Source organism: Cervus elaphus, chromosome 4 (assembly GCF_910594005.1).
Source record: "Cervus elaphus chromosome 4, mCerEla1.1, whole genome shotgun sequence".
In the NCBI taxonomy this organism is placed as follows: domain Eukaryota; kingdom Metazoa; phylum Chordata; class Mammalia; order Artiodactyla; family Cervidae; genus Cervus; species Cervus elaphus.
The window spans coordinates 64,990,103-65,005,536 of record NC_057818.1 but is presented as its reverse complement, the minus strand read 5'-3'; the positions used below and the strand labels follow the sequence as shown (position 1 = coordinate 65,005,536).

The following is a 15,434-nucleotide window of genomic DNA, read 5'->3' as shown; positions in this document are numbered from 1 at the left end:
CGTTGAAAGGCCTTCATGACGAAGTTCCTGCCAAGCTCACTGACCTCCTCTCACCACTTGGATTGTGCATCTGCCAAACACAACATGTCATAACCCCCAGTGAAACCCTCATGCTTTCATTTCTCCAGGTGCCAGGTCTTGGACTCTTCTCACTACCCAGAATAACCTTTCCTGATGGTTCCTGGCTGTTTCATCAGGGGTTAATTCCTCCAGAAAGCAACCTCTGACTCCTGCATCGCTCTAGCTCCCAGGCTGACTGAGCCACTCCTTCAGGCTACTGGTTTTACAGGAATGCTTGTAAAGCCCTTATATGACAGTTCCCTCTCTAGCTCCCAACTCGCCCCTGACTCCTGCAACACAAACTCCAAGTTCTTCAGTCCAGTACCTGTGATGTTTCAGCCAGCATCATCCCTGGCTGTGCACATGATGCTTGCAGCTGCTGCCGCACTTGTGATACGCTGTGCTTAGTCGCTCAGTCGTGTCTGACTCTTTGTGACCCCGTGGACTGTAGCCCACCAGAAACCTCTGTCCATGGGGATTCTCCAGGCAAGAATACTGCCGTGGGTTGCCATCCCCTCCTCCAGGGGATCCTCCCAACCCAGGGATCGAACCCAGGTCTCCTGCATTGCAGGCATATTCTTTACTATCTGAACCACCAAGAAAGCTCAAGAATTCTGATGTGGGTAGCTGTGGCGCTTAGTCGTGTCCAACTCTTTGTGACCCCAGGGACTGTAGCCCACCGGGCTCCTCTGTGCATGGGATTCTCCAGGCAAGAATTCTGGAGTGGGTAGTCATTCCCTTCTCCAGGGGATCTTGCCAATCCAGGGATCAAACCTGCATCTCTTGCATTGACAGGCAGGTTCTTTACAACTGAGCCACCAGGGGTGTTTCTGCACCTTGAAAGAAGAACGGTTCTTTAGGCTGTTTGCAGTCTTGGCCTTTGCCCCCACTTCACTGCGCCTGGAACTGCATTCATGCTTCCCAAAGGCGGGCTAACTCTTTTGTCCACGACTGACCTCAGATGTTTCCTCCAGGCAAACTTTCCAATTCTGCACCCCTCCCCCACCCCAGTTGGGTCATGTGCCCCTTCTGACCCCTTGGAGTGCCTCCTCATTGCACTTGTGACCCTACTTTGTAGCTGCCTATTTGTTAGTTGGCCTCCCATAGATTTGTCTTTCCAATATGGTGGCCACCCGCCATGCATCAGTATTGAGCTTTTGAAATGGGATCAGTCCAGATTAAGAAGTAAGGTGGCAGCTGCTAGCAGATACTGTTTTGAGAATGGCAGGTGGTGGCCTTGAGTCTGATACAGTTCAGAAAATTCAAGTTCTCAGTGATGGAAGAGTGTGTCTGAAACCACGTCTACAATGACTACCCAGCCCCATTAACCAAAAATATGTATTTTTTTTTGCTGCACTGTGTTTTTCTTGCTGCACAGGCTTTCTCTAGTTGCAGCAAGCGGGGGCTCCTCATTGCAGCAGCTTCTCTGGTTGTGGAGCACGGGCTTCAAGAGTTAGTTTCGGTGCATGGGCTTAACTGCTCCGTGGCATTTAGGATCTTTCTGGACCAGGGATCGAAACTGTGTATCCTGCATTGGCAGCTAGGTTCCTATTGACTGTGCCACCAGGGAAATCCTCCAGCTCCATTGTTGATGCCCGAGCCACGGTGACTCCATTTTTATCTTAAATATTCTTTTCTTTACTGGTTATAGAAGATGTATGAATACAGTGTATGTTTGACAGGCCATAAGACAGGCTGTTGTGGTCAGCATAAAGTTCAAGACAGGTCATGTATCAGCCCGAAAGACTTCCCCATACATCAACATCTGAAAATTTCTTCTATCATGATCTACATCTCAATATAGAAAAGTAAGATTAAAAGGAAAAACAAAGAATGTCAAACAGTGCATGACAGATGAGGAAACTGAGTCACCACATGCTTTTCAGATTTGCCTAGAGAAGGGAATTCCCTGGCCGTTCAGTGGTTAGGACTTAGTGCCTTCACTGCCGTGGACCTGGGTTTAATCCCTGGTGTTGGACCACTAAGATCCCACAAGCCAAGCAGCCTGGAAGGTGGAGGGGCGGGGAGATTTGCCTGGAGAAACTTGAGGTCTGATTGATTTTAGACCAGAATTGGAATCCAGCTGTTTCTAACCTCCTCATTACAATCTGATCTTTGCCAGGAAACATGGAATGCCCAATCCTTCAAGACAGTGGGTACTGAGGCAAGAAGGCGGCCCTGTGTGAATTTCCAGTGCTCTCCGTGGGGATGGGGGTGGGGAGCGGAGCTTGAAAGCCCAACCTTCTGGTTTTTCCTGGCCAGCACCCAGCTAGCCTTGAGGGCTGTGTCACATTCGGGCAGCTTTTTCCCTAACTGTCTTTCAGCGGCACCCCTCTAACTCTCTGGGATCACAGGACACGTTCCCGAAATTGAAGGTCTGGGGATGAGAAACTGTAAAGACCTCCCAGATTTAGGATGTAACCCTGGCTCCAGCACCTGCTTTCTGTGGGACCATCAGCTTCTCAGTTAAACTCATTGCGGGTCAGTTCCCTCGTGTGTAAAATGCTAGGACTGAATCTGACACCTTCTTGTTCAAGTTCTTTTCGGCATATATCTGATTCCTTAGTGACGCTGACTCGTCGTTGTTCAATTTGTCTCTTGATTGTCATCCCTACCTGCTTCTCCTAGGTGCTGGGGCAGGGGTGCCTGGGAAGATGTCAATATTTTGGTCTCTGTCGCCCCCAGGAGGCTGAGGAGAGCTCCTTGTTGCAGCAGGTGTCCAATGCAGATAACATGGGTCTCCTCTTAAGGTAGAGGAAGGCAGGGACTACCTAGGTCCGGTTGGCTCGTGCTTTTACCCCCACAAGCTGGTATCTAGGAGCCATTTGTGTGTTGAACAACACACAACAGATTAGTGTTGAACGAAATGACTCTGCTTCAAGCCAGCGGAACAAAAGGTGTTCGGAACCCTTCCTTTGAGGGGGTGTGTTTCCGGGCGGAAGGCTTTCATGTAAACCCACCCCTCTCCTCTGTGGTCGGATCCCGTGTGTCCCCATTTAGGGCTCCTGGGGTGGGGGTTAATGTTTCCCCCTCCTGCACTCCGGGATTGGGCTTTTGGGAGGCAGTTCCTCATAACGGAAGGACAGAAAGGGTCACGCCCGGAGTAAGGGCCCTGGAGCACGAGGCCGGGTCACCAAGACCGGACCTGCTGACCCACTGAGGGGACGATTGGGCCGAGCCTCTTGGGAACACACAAGAGGTGAACACCAGGCAGGTCTTGGGGTGGGTGGGGGGGCTTTGCAAAGAGATGGTGGGAAGGTCGATCGAATACAGACTCTGGAGGTGAGAGACTTCGTTGGCGGCCGCGGTGGGGATGGCGGGGGTGGGGGGTGGGGGGCAATGGAAACACGTAATTGGTGTCGCAGGAGCTGTATGAAAGGAGGAGACCTTGGAGCTGGAGAGAAAGTCTCTAAGGATATTAAACCGTCTGCTTTGCCCCGTCGCTCTGTTCCATCGATACCTGCTCGCTGACTGGAAGGGCAGAGTACACCCACCCACACAGACACCGTGAGTGGGGAAGCCCAGTGACACAGTCCCACCCAGCACGCGGCCGTCCCGAATGCCCGCGAGCTTCCAGGAACGCGGCCTGTCTCAAGGCCCATGCCTTCGCCTATCCGGACATCCGGTGCTTCATTTGTGAAGCTTGTGGCAAGGCCTTAAAAGGACCCCGCTGTCTCTGCCCACCGCGCTTCCTGCTGCTGCTCCTGCTGCTCCCGGCAGGTCAGCCTTACCAGAGAGCCTGCTCAGCACGTCCTGGTGCCTCACGGCAGACTGGGTCTCCTGCTAATGTGGGCACAAAAAGGGAAAGACAGAGAGTCGCTCAGGCGTGTCTGACTCTTCGCGACCCCATGGACTGTAGTTCATGGGATTCTCCAGGCCGGAGTACTAGAGTGGGTAGCTGTTCCCTTCACCAAGGGAACTTCCCCAACCCAGGGATCGAACACAGGTCTCCTGCATTGCAGACGGATTCTTTACCAGCTGAGCCACCAGGGAAGCCCGTGGTAGATGCAGAGGGAGGGAAGGGCACAGCACGCATGCTGTTAGGGGGCCACGTCCTGGGAATCCTGCCGCAGGCCGCCAGCGTCCAGCTCGAGGGCTGTCAGTTGCAGAGCTAGGCCCCGCCCTCTCTGAAGGACAAGGCAGTACCCTTTTCTGTGCTGGCTCTTTCTAACACTGAATGATCTTCAGCCTTCGGGTGTGCTGCGAGTCAGTGGGTGGCAGGGGAAGGAGGAGACAGTATCATGAAAGATGGATTCACCTCCAAGGGTGATTTCTGGTCTTGGCTCAGATGGTAAAGAATCTGCCTGCAGTGCTGGAGATCCCTGGGTCAGGAAGATCCCCAGGATTAGGGAATGGCAACCCGCTCCAGTTTTCTTGCCTGGAGAATGCGCATGGACAGAGGAGCCTGGGGGGCTACAGTCCATGGGATCATAAAGAGTTGGACACGACTGAGCGAATAACACAACACTTTTTCCTATTGTAGAATGACTGGTTCCTTCTCCGGCCCAGAAGGATAAAGTGACTTTTAAAGGAAAGTCACAACTTTTCGGACAAAAGCTATCTCTTTTGTCTTCCCTCCCTCCGCATCTACCGCGTCTCCAAATAGTGACTTTATACTGGCTGGGTATTTTCTTTTTTTTAACCCTCCGATGGCAGAGGTGAGGCGCGCAGGCACCCGGAACCGTGGTTCGCGGGTGTTTTGTTTCCCGCCGGGGCGGATGCCTCGGGTCCCGCCCGGTCGCGATGGCGGCGGGAGCCGGTAGAGGGCTCTGGACTCTGAGTCCATGTCTGCCGCGCCGCAGACAGACGTCCTGGGGCCGCCCCTCGGGCCGCTTCCCGCCGCGCCCGGACCCGAGAGGCTCCCGCACCGCCGGCCGGCGCCGGGAGGCTGGGCCCGAGCTCCGCGCGGCCGGAGAGGCCCGAGCAGCGCGGTGCGTCTGCTGGGGCGCCCGCTCAGACGCAGATGCGCGGGGCGGAGCGGTTCGGAGCTGGTGGGTTCCGCGGAAAGAGCTAATTTAGAGGGTCCCGCTCGTGTCCACCCCTCAGGTTCCCAGAGGGCTCCTCGACCCCGAGCCTCTCCGTGGGCCATGGGCCCTCCTTCCCTAGGGTGGCACCCCGCCCCGGGGCCTCTGCCCACCTGGGAAGGCCCGTCACCCGCTCACCGAAGGGGATGGTGTTGGCCCTGCGTGGCCGGAGCCCAGGCGCCCCTCTTGTTCCCGTCCCTCCCCGAGAGCTCCCCGCACTGCCGGAGCCACAGCACCTCCCGCTCGGAGGTCTTCAAGCACCCCAGCGAGGATTCAGAGGCGTCGCTTCACGCACCGGCCCGCTGTGTCCCGGTGTTCTCAGAGGCCGGGCGGCTGGCCCAGCACATCCAGGACCGCTCGGCTGGAAGGGATTTCCTGGACGGTGGAGAGGCCGCAGGGGCTCCGTAGAGGCTCCTGTTTCTGGTGCAGAAGGCAGAGCGCGGGGTCTGGGCCGCCTCCTTACTTGCCCTGTGACCTGAGGCTGCCTCGCTGGGCCTGTTTCCTCCTCCGGAAATTACTTGTGACCTCCAGCCAACCTGCCCAGCGGGGAGAAGCAGGAGCCTCTTGTTGGACCCTTGACTCTCCTACAGCCTCTCTTCATAGCCTGGGATCGATCACCACCCATCCTGGACTCAGTTTCTCGATCTGTGAGAGGGTACAGAATAAAGCAGCCTGATCAGGTGAGCTGCAAACTCACCTAATATGAAGGTAGCACACACTGTTCCATCACTTTTTTTTTTATTCCCTTCGACCAAGCGGAACAGCTAGCAGGATCTTAGTTCTCCAGCCAGGGATGGAAACTGTGCCCTCGGCAGTGAAAGCCAGGAGTCCTAAGCACTGGACCGCCAGAGAGTTACCTTCATCACTTCTTTTTAGTAACTCATGGTGCCTGCTGAGGCAGGTGAAAACAAATGTTCGTTAGAGTCCTTTTTAAATTGCAGTGGTAGGGCTGGAACCCAGCTGAGGTGGGAACCTTTCTTTTGTGGGTGGGGGTTGTAGGCTGGAGTGCTTTCCTAGGAGTATGTCCCTCAGTCGAGTAGGGGCTGGGCGATGCCACGTGTAGGCTGGGCCACCTCAAGAAGGGCCTGGAATCCCATGCGGAGGAACCTGGGGACTTGGTCCTGAGTGTCTCGGGGGCTGACAGAAGGTTTCATGCATATGACCTAGCTCTGAGAAGAGTATCAGGCCAGGGTGGAAGGAGTTCCGGGGGCCAGCCTACCAGGGAGAAGGCTGGTGCAAGGGCCCAGGTGGGAGCAGGGAGCAGAGCTGGGGCCCGGGGGTGGAGGGAGCACTCGGTGCCTGCCCGGCTTTGGGAAGTGAGGTGAGGGGAGGGATGGGGAACTTTGGGTGGATGTAGGGCCTCCCGGTGACCCTCTCCCAGGAGAGAAGCAGGGCATTTTGTGTGGGTCGGGGAGATGAGCTTTACCTTTCGGCAGGGTGACTGAATTCCATTCATTCGATCATTTAACCAGTATTGAATCCAGCCGCTCTCTGCTCCCCAGACCTTTGCTAGAGTCTGAGGATAGACTTGCCCAGGACAGAACAGGAAAGGCAGGCAGGAAAAGAGCAAATCGGTTAAGGAGCAAGACCCTCACAGAGCGTTAACTAGAGATGCGGAGGAGATGGCCCGAGGGGCAGGGGGGGCCTCGCCTCCCCTCCCTGACCTCTGATATCACCTGCAGCGCTACAGTGGTGAAGGGTTACTTGAGTTCCCACCTGGCTAGAAAGGATGCATCCTTGTGAGGGGTGGGGAGGAAAATTCCAGAGAGAGGAACAGCACACACAAGGCCCAGGAGGTGGGAGAGGTTGGCAAGGGGGCACCGTGGTGCTGGGGGCCAGTCCACACAGGGCCGGCGCGCTTCTGGGGTTTAGTCTAAAGTGCAGCAAGGAGGGTTTGGGGTCAGGGAGTGACATGTTTCAGCGGGTTTACAAAATTGCTGCCGTGTTGCCATAGGGAAAAGGGGCCAGAGGAGGCAGAGGGGTGGGAGGGGAGGCTGTTACCATGGCAGCAGTGGGCTGGGGACAAGCCCGAGGTGCCCTAGGAAAGTGGCCGTGACTTCTGACTCAGGGGTCAGGTAGAGACAGTGCCATCCCGGCTCCCCAGCTGAGGATGCATGGGCTTCAGCCGATCACCTGACCTCCCTGAGCTTCGGTTTCCTCGTCTATAAGGTTGGGATCCTCAAGACACTTCCCGTCTGGGCTCTGAGGACTCGGTGCATCTAACGACCACGACCGCTGGCACCATGTTGTTCAGTCGCTCAGTCGTGTCTGACTCCATGGACTGCAGCACGCCAGGCCTCCCTGTCCTTCACCGACTCCCGGAGTTTGCGCAAAGTCATGTCCATTGAGTCACTGATGCCATTCAATCATCTCATCCTCTGTTGTCCCCTTCTCCTGCCCTCAGTCTTTCCCAGTATCAGTGTGTTTTCCAGTGAGTCAGTTCTTCACGTCAGGTGGCCAAAGGATTGGAGCTTCAGCTTCAGCATCAGTCTTTCCAATGAATATTCAGGACTGATTTCCTTTAGGATGGACTGGTTGGATCTCCTTGCAGTCCGAGGGACTCTCACCATAGGAAAGGCCCAATGAATGTTGGTCATTGTTACTGTTTCCGGAGATGGGTGTGGTTCTCAAGGACGAAGCTAGTTTTCTGGATCTGAAACTTAAGGGATCTGGGGGAGAGATTCATGGGGGTGTCTGTGTAGCCCAGGATCTGTGTTGTTTGGCCAAGCCTGTTGTCATAGCTGGGTGGGAGGTTTGGGTGGGGTGGTGCTTCCGGCATCTGAAGGGGTGGAGGCCAGGGATGCTGGTCAACATCCCACAGTGCGTGGGACGACCCCACAGCAAAGACTGGCCCAGCCCCCAGAGGTCAGCAGCGCCGAAGCTGAGAGGCCTGGTGTAGACAGGGGGGTGTTGGCCCCTTTAAGGCAGGCACAGGGTCTCGGTCCACCAGCTTCCACCTGTTTCCCCACCGCCTGCCAAGAAACCAGAGGAGGAAGAGCCTGCAGGACCAATGATGTGCAGTAGGGAGCCACACTCTAAAAACTGAAAAGGGACAGCTGAGGTTAATTTTAAGGACTCATTTAATACTTAACCCAGTCAGTTTACCCAGAATACCCTTTCTCAGTGGAATCCACACAGACATCATTCACGACGTGCTTTACACTCTTCATACTCAGCCTTCAGAATCTGAGGGGCGTCTGCATCACAGCCCATCTCAGGTCAGCCTGGACACGTGCCAAATGCTCGAGAGCCATGTGTGTCCAGTGGCTGCCCTTCAGGACTGTGTAATTCTGGAGGATCTTTGTTTTTCTAATAAAACTTTTATTGAAAAAATTAAGACAAACACCAAAGTTATTCTCCAGATCACTTAAGATATAGTGATGTTATACAGTAGGCCCTTGTTGGTTATCCATTTGAAATACAGCAGTGTGAACATGTCCATCCTAAACTCTGTCCTTCCCTCCCCATCCTCTTCCACCTCCAGAACCATAAGTGCCTTCTCTTAAGTTGGTGAGTCTGTTTATTTTCTTTTTTGGGGAGTTGCATTGAGTTTTAATTGTGGCATGTAGGATCTAGTTCCCTGACCAGGGATTGAACTCTGCATTGGGAGTCTTAGTCACTGGACCACCAGGAAAGTCCCTGTGAGTCTGCCTCTGTCTTGTACGAAAGTTCATCTGTATCATATCTTTTAAGATTCTGCATATAAGGGATGTCATACAATGTTTCTGCTTCTCTGACCACTCAGAGAATGGTCAGACAATGACATCTATGACAATCTCTAAAGCCATCCATATTGCTGCAAAAGACATTATTTTGTTCTTTTTGATGGTGGAGTAATAGTTCGTTGTATCTATGCATGACATCTTTATCCATTCATTTGTTGATGCATGTTTAGGCTGCTTCCATGTCTCCTCTATTTTAAACACGGATGCAGGGGAAGATCTTCAATTTAGCCTGATACCACAATTGTTTGGGCACTTGCAGGTTTCTTGAAAGTTTTCTGAAGAATGTTTTCTCAGTTCCAGCTTACTGTTGCCCCACCTAGAGATTTTTTTCTATTCCTGGGGATTTGTGTGTGCATTTTCTGGCATTTAGATTATTGCCCAGTAAAACATATCTTGCGATCCAAACCAAATATAACTGAACCCTCTGTGGCTCGCGGGTCTCCAGTTTACAACTGGCTGAGTGTGGTTCAGGAGCTGTACCGCAAGGTGGGCAGCCACTAGCCACCTGTCTATTTAAAGAAGAGAAAGAAACGTTTAAAAGTCAGGTCCTTAACCACGAGCCACCTTTCAGATATGCAACAGTCCCCGGTGGCTAGCGGCAGTTCCCCTGCACAGAGCGCAGGTCGGAGGATTTTTCCATCATTGCACAAAGTTCTTGTTCGCAGTTCTCTCAGAGGCAGCTCTGGCCCAACCCGGGTCTTTGGCCGGGGCGCGAACTTAACGCCGGTTCTCTACGCTATGTACCCCCGGCTGCGCCCGGCGTTCGCTCCCGGATCACCGCGCAGCCAAAGGTCGAGCTGCGGACGCGCGGAGTGCGGCCTTGCGAGCGGCTCCCGGCGTTGCCCTCCGGGTTCCAACTCCTCAAGTGCTCCGCCTGCGCCCGCCTTGCACTGCTGCGGCCACCTGGCGGCCCGGCGCCGACCCCCGTTCTAGGTTGCCGGTTGGCCTGGCTGCCCTGCCACCCTCCGGTCCTCGGTCCACGCCGCCGCCCGTCATGAGATGCCCCATCCCTCCCCATCTGGGGACTCTGGTCCTCGCCCCCCTCCCCATGAGAAGCTCACCCCCTATCTCCCCATCTGGGGACTCTGGTCCTCCCTGGTCCTCGCCCCCCGCCCCCCATGAGAAGCCCACCCCTCCCCATCTGGCAGGCTTTGGGCCTCTCTGGGCCTCGGTTTCCCCGTTTTGCGGGCGGGCGGATCCCAGCGGGGACACGTCGGCGCCCAGCCTGGCCTCTGGACCTGGGACCTGCACCAGCCCCGCGGGCAGAAACGTCGGTCCTCCAGCCCTCGGCCTCGCGGGGCAGCGGACGCAGGCGGGATGGCCGGGGCGAGGGTATGGCCTGGGCGCCCCCGCTTGGGCGGGGCTTCGGCGGACGCAGCCCCGCCCACCCTCGTCTACCCTCCGACCTCGGTCCCAGGCCCCGAGCAGCTCCCGGCGCGGGCGGGAGGGGAGCGGGCAGTCGCTGCGGTTCCCGCGCCCTGGCCCCTTCGCCGCTCCCGACCCCCAGAAGCTCAACAGCAGCGGAACCTTCGCTGCGGCGCGCGCTTCCGGCCGGCGCCGTTTCCCAGGGACGCCGCCGCCCCTCGCGCCCCGCGCCCGCGCCCCCCGCGCCCGCGTCCCCGGCGCCGCCGGCCCGGAGCTCCCCGAAGCCTCGGCCCCGCCGCCGCCGGCCCTCGCGAGGGGAAGCCCGGGCCGTACGGGACCTCGGCCCGCTCCTCCGGACCCGAGAGGCCGCTGCACCGGGTACAGGGGCCGGGATGGAGGGAGGAGCCGGGCCGGGCCGGTGGTAACCGGGGTGGGGGTGGGGCCGGCCACGGCGGGGACCGAGGGGCAGGGGCAGCGCGGGAAGCTGAGCGGGGCGGCGGCGCTGAGCAGGGCACAGCGCGGAGAGGGGTAGGGGAATAAAGGTGCTGCATCCCGCGGAAGGGGGCTCCGGGCCCCGGCAGCTATGGAGAGGGTCGGAACGATGTCAGCGGCCTATGCGTAGGGGCCGGGCCAGAGAAGGACCCCTGGACCGGGGGAAGTGGGGATGTAGCAGGTGTGAAAGTTCACAAGCCGACGCCTGCATAGCAGGGTGGCATCCTAGCGATGCGTACCTTAAATTCGGAGGTTAGGTGATGGAGTGAAAGTCGCTGAGTCGTCTCCGACTCTATGCGACCTCAGGGACTGTAGCCCGCCAGGCTCCGCTGTCCATAGGATTCTGCAGGCCAGAATACCGGAGTGGGTAGCCGTTTCCTCCTCCAGGGGATCTTCCCACCCCAGGGATCGAACCCAGGCCCCCCACCTAGCAGGCGGATTCTTTACAGACTGAGCCAGCAGGGAAGCCCCTAGGTAATGGAAGAGTATGTTGAATCCTTAAGGTGCCAAGTGTAGGAACAGGTTAGAGGAGCCCCGGGTGGAAAAGTGGGGAGCTGAATTAGTGGGGCTCTGGGGACGTACCTCGGGAGGAAATTAAGAGCAGCCACAGACGTATCCCGGTTTGAGAGGCCTTCCAGGGAACTAGTGGGCATGGAGGTCTAGGAGAGTCTGGAGGCCAAGGAGAGGCCGCTGCGGTGGTCCTGGGTCGGGGGTGGGGCGTGGGAAGAGGATGCAACCTAAGTTGCGGCCGAGGAAGCGACCCGTTAGGGAAATTCTGGGGGCAAGAATCCTGGCTAGACTTGGAAGAAACCATGAAGATGTAAAGGACGAAATAGGCTTGGGGTTTGATTGGCTGTCGAGGAGTGAGGGAGGAGGGAAGCAGGAGGAAGAAGAGGAGGAGGATGGAAGAGGCCGGGTGATGTCCTCAGGCCCCCCTGGGGGAGGAGAGGACGACTCGCGAGGAAAGGCAGGTGGGGTCTCTGAGCTGCTGAACTTAGCCAGAGAAGCCGTTGAGGCTGCCTCGTGCGGGCCGAGCGACCCGGCCTGGAGGGAGCCTTCTTTCCCGTCAGGTAGGAGGTCAGTGGGACAGAGGGCCGCGAGCGCTGAGACGACGGGGACACTGTCCCCGGGCAGCGGCCGTGTTGACCTGTCTCCCCTCCGCCGCTCCCAGCTGCCGCTCCGGATGCTGCTGCTGCCGCCGCGGCCCCCCCACCCTCGGGCCTCCTCTCCCGAGGCCATGGACCCGCCGCCCCCCAAGGCGCCCCCTTTCCCCCCGGCGGAGGGCCCTACGTCCACTGCGTCCTCGGCGGCGGGGCCCCGGCCCCCGCGGCTGGGCCGCCACCTGCTCATCGACGCCAACGGGGTTCCCTACACGTACACGGCGCCGCTGGAGGAGGAGCCGCGCGGCCCGGCCCCGCGCGAGGCGCCTCCCGGAGAGCCCGGGCCGCGCAAGGGCTACAGCTGCCCCGAGTGCGCCCGCGTCTTCGCCAGCCCCCTGCGGCTGCAGAGCCACCGCGTGTCGCACTCGGACCTCAAGCCCTTCACGTGCGGCGCCTGCGGCAAGGCCTTCAAGCGCTCCAGCCACCTGTCGAGGCACCGTGCCACGCACCGCGCCCGCGCTGGCCCGCCGCACGCCTGCCCGCTCTGCCCGCGTCGCTTCCAGGACGCCGCGGAGCTGGCGCAGCACGTGCGGCTGCACTGAGCCGGCGGGCGGCCCCGGCCCGGCGCCCCGCGTGCAGCTCCCGGGTGGTGAGCGCCTGCCGTCTGCGCGGGAGGGTCGACCACAGACCGCGGCAGCGGCCCGGTTCGCTTCCGTGTCTCCCCTCGCACCTGCCACCCTCACCCTCTCTCAATAAACATTCCGCACTTCACTTCAGGGCTCTTATTTGCGGGGCTGGGGCGGGCGCGGGTGGTGACGCCGGACCGTGAGCACGTGGGAACCGCCGTCCCGGCGCGCGTTTCCGGCCGGAGCCGTTTCCCGGCGGCCCGTGCGCCCCGCCCCCACCGTCCTGCCCTGGACCCTCTCCTCCGTCCCCCGGTCCTCTCCGCCCCTCCTCTGCGCCGCTAGCTCCCGAGGGACGCGCCGAACGCCCCCGGCCCGCCGCCGCCTGCACCCTCGCGGGGAACCCGGGGCCGATCAGGAGCCGCCCGGACCCGAGAGGCTGCTGCACCGGGTACGGGGGCCGGGAGGCGGGCGGGAGCCGGAGCGGGCCGCGGCGCGGGGCGGGGCCGGGCGTGCGAGGCCCCGAGCGCGGGGCGGGGCAGAGAGGCCGGGGCCGGGGCGGAGGCCTGCGGAGCAGGGGCACGCCGCCGGGAGTGGGGGCGGGTGGGCGTGCCCCGCACGGAACGCGCAGGGGGCCGGGCGCACAGGGCTCCCGACGCGGCCGCCCACCCGAGAGGGCCCGGGAGCAGGCCGAGGGGGCGCCCGGAGCGGGCATTGACCCCCACGGCCGGGTCAGCGGCCTGATGGGTGGGGCCTGCGGGCGACTTGTGAGCTGAGGAGGGCAGACAGCTACAAAGAGACCCCGCGCCTGCGGTCGGCGGTGGGAACGAAGGGAGAGGTGTCTCGAGGAGGGGGCGCCTGGGAGCCTCAGGGTCACGGAGTCAGGGTAGCGCTGCAGAAGATGCAGCGGTCCGGAGCAGGGAACGCAGAGCGGGAAGGACGGAGCCCGTGGGGCCGAGCTTCCCGCCTCCGCGTGACCTCCTCGTCCTGTCTCCCACCCCCCAGGCCTCAGCCACCCATCCGGATGCTGGTGCTGCCGGCCCCCGGCCCCCGGCCCCTGGCGTTTCCCTCCGCTGAGGCCATGCAGGCCCCTCCCCCTCGGACGGGCGGGTCCCCAGAGCCCGGACCTTCCTGCTCCACAGGATGTCCCCAGACCTCGTCCTCTCCTTCCAGGCCCAACCACTACCTGCTCATAGACACCCAGGGCGTCCCGTACACCGTACTGGTGGACGAGGAGTCGCAGAGGGAGACCGGGCCCGATGGGGCGTCGGCCCAGAAAAAATGCTACAGCTGCCCCGTGTGCTCCCGGGTCTTCGAGTACATGTCCTACCTGCAGCGACACAGCATCACCCACTCGGAGGTGAAGCCCTTTGAGTGCGACACCTGCGGGAAGGCATTCAAGCGGGCCAGCCATCTGGCGCGCCACCACTCCATTCACCGGGCAGGCGGCGGGCGGCCCCACGGCTGCCCGCTGTGCCCTCGCCGCTTCCGAGAGGCGGGCGAGTTGGCCCAGCACAGCCGGGTCCACTCCGGGGAGCGCCCCTACCAGTGCCCGCATTGCCCGCGCCGGTTCATGGAGCAGAGCACACTGCAGAAGCACACGCGGTGGAAGCACCCCTGAGCCAGGCTGCGGGCCCCCCAGGTACCGCGGGATTCGCGGGGGAGGCTGTGTGCACATGGGCGCCTGTCGTCCCCAGACAGCCGGCGAGCACCAGGGAGCCCTGGACACAAACACAGACCCACCTCCGCGGGGAGGCCGACCCCGGCCTTAAGGAGAAGCCCTGCAGTCATCTCCGGGTGTTTGGGAGATAAGATGGGAACAAGACCCGCACGTTTCCTGAATGGAACCCTCTAACCTCAGAGACACCAGCGATTCCACGATTGAGCGCTGACTGCTGGGGTTGGGCCGGGTCGGGGCAAGAGTGCTGTGTGTTACCGTTCTCGGGCCTGAAAACTGTGCCTGGGGGCCACCAGGAATCTGCACTGCCTTCCTGAGACCCACCTCCCCCCCGCCCCCACAATGTGCGGTGCTGGGGGAAAGGGCCCCACACTTGCCTCCCACTCTCCAGCCAGAGGTGGAGACTGGACACTCACTCAATAAACACGTGTTCCCACTTTGAGCACGTGAGGTCGGTTCTGGGAGACTGCCTCTGCCCACTGCCTGGCAGGGAGACTTGGCAAGTGCCTGGCCCACCTGGCTGGGGAATGGGAAGGTTGGCCTGCCCTGGGGTTCATCCGAGCTTGGCTCCTGACCACCTGTGTCATTGAGGCAGTGTTTTTAATCTTCACTCTCTAAAAACCACGACCCATTGTAAGAAACACATTTTATATGGCAACCCGGTATACAGATACACAAAATACATGCAAAACAAAGGTTTAACAATAGTTACTTCTGCTGTGTGCAGGCCTCATGTTTTTTTCCATCTACTTCATTTTTTAGACTAATTACCGATTTCATTCTACCATATTAAATTTTCTGTGCATGAATATGTAGTTTGAAAGACACCGAACTAGGGTAGGTGCCTCCCCCTGCACGTTTTGACCCCCGTAGTGAAGTGAATAGGAGGGGCTCGTGGCCAAGACTGTTGACTTTCCAGCTGCAGGGGTAAAAAGCACTGCTCTCTTAAGGGCCGGTAGGAATTTCGGAGCACAGAAGCTACCGGAGAGAGGGAGGAGAGGCAGGTGGCGCTGGGGCAAAAGCCGAATAAACACCTGCTCTCTCACTGAATTTTCTTTGCGTGTCAGAGCTGTGTCAGGCACTGTGCGGGGCCTCATCTCGTCTTCCGACCTCTTGTTGGGTGGAGGAGCAAACCAGCTGTCTCTACTCCCCAGAGAGGGAGCGTTCCATAATCTGACTCCAGATAACACTCACAGGGCCCTGAGCTTGAGCTCTGGCCCCGGCTGGGCGCTGGGCTGAGCGTTCTGTCTGTGTCGTATCATTCTATCCCCACAACAGACCTAGAAGGGATTATAATCGCCCCACTTTACAGGTGAGAAAACCGAGGCTGCGAAGGAGCGGCCAGGACTGGGATCCAGCTCCGAAAG

General features: G+C 59.3%; 2 protein-coding genes across 5 annotated transcripts; both read left to right on the top strand.

Moving 5' to 3' along the window:
* The first annotated feature begins 9,959 nt into the window (after positions 1-9,959).
* Positions 9,960-12,537, top strand: LOC122692523 (zinc finger protein 580). 4 transcript variants are annotated; one of them, XM_043900149.1, is made up of 2 exons: positions 9,960-10,552; positions 11,737-12,537. In XM_043900149.1, the coding sequence occupies exons 1-2, from the start codon at positions 10,144-10,146 to the stop codon at positions 12,366-12,368; spliced, it is 1,041 nt and encodes a 346-aa protein (XP_043756084.1). In that variant the 5' UTR covers positions 9,960-10,143; the 3' UTR covers positions 12,369-12,537. The 4 variants fall into 4 exon arrangements, with proteins under 4 accessions (XP_043756084.1, XP_043756085.1, XP_043756087.1 ...); XM_043900150.1 differs by having other exon boundaries at positions 10,042-10,552; positions 11,838-12,537; XM_043900152.1 differs by lacking the exon at positions 9,960-10,552 and adding an exon at positions 10,635-10,702 and having other exon boundaries at positions 11,838-12,537.
* A 90-nt stretch (positions 12,538-12,627) lies between these two features.
* ZNF581 (zinc finger protein 581) lies at positions 12,628-15,117 on the top strand. Its single transcript, XM_043900158.1, has 2 exons — positions 12,628-12,840; positions 13,395-15,117. Exon 2 carries the CDS (start codon positions 13,414-13,416, stop codon positions 14,008-14,010), a length of 597 nt encoding a protein of 198 aa, XP_043756093.1. The 5' UTR covers positions 12,628-12,840; positions 13,395-13,413; the 3' UTR covers positions 14,011-15,117.
* The last annotated feature ends 317 nt before the right edge of the window (positions 15,118-15,434 follow it).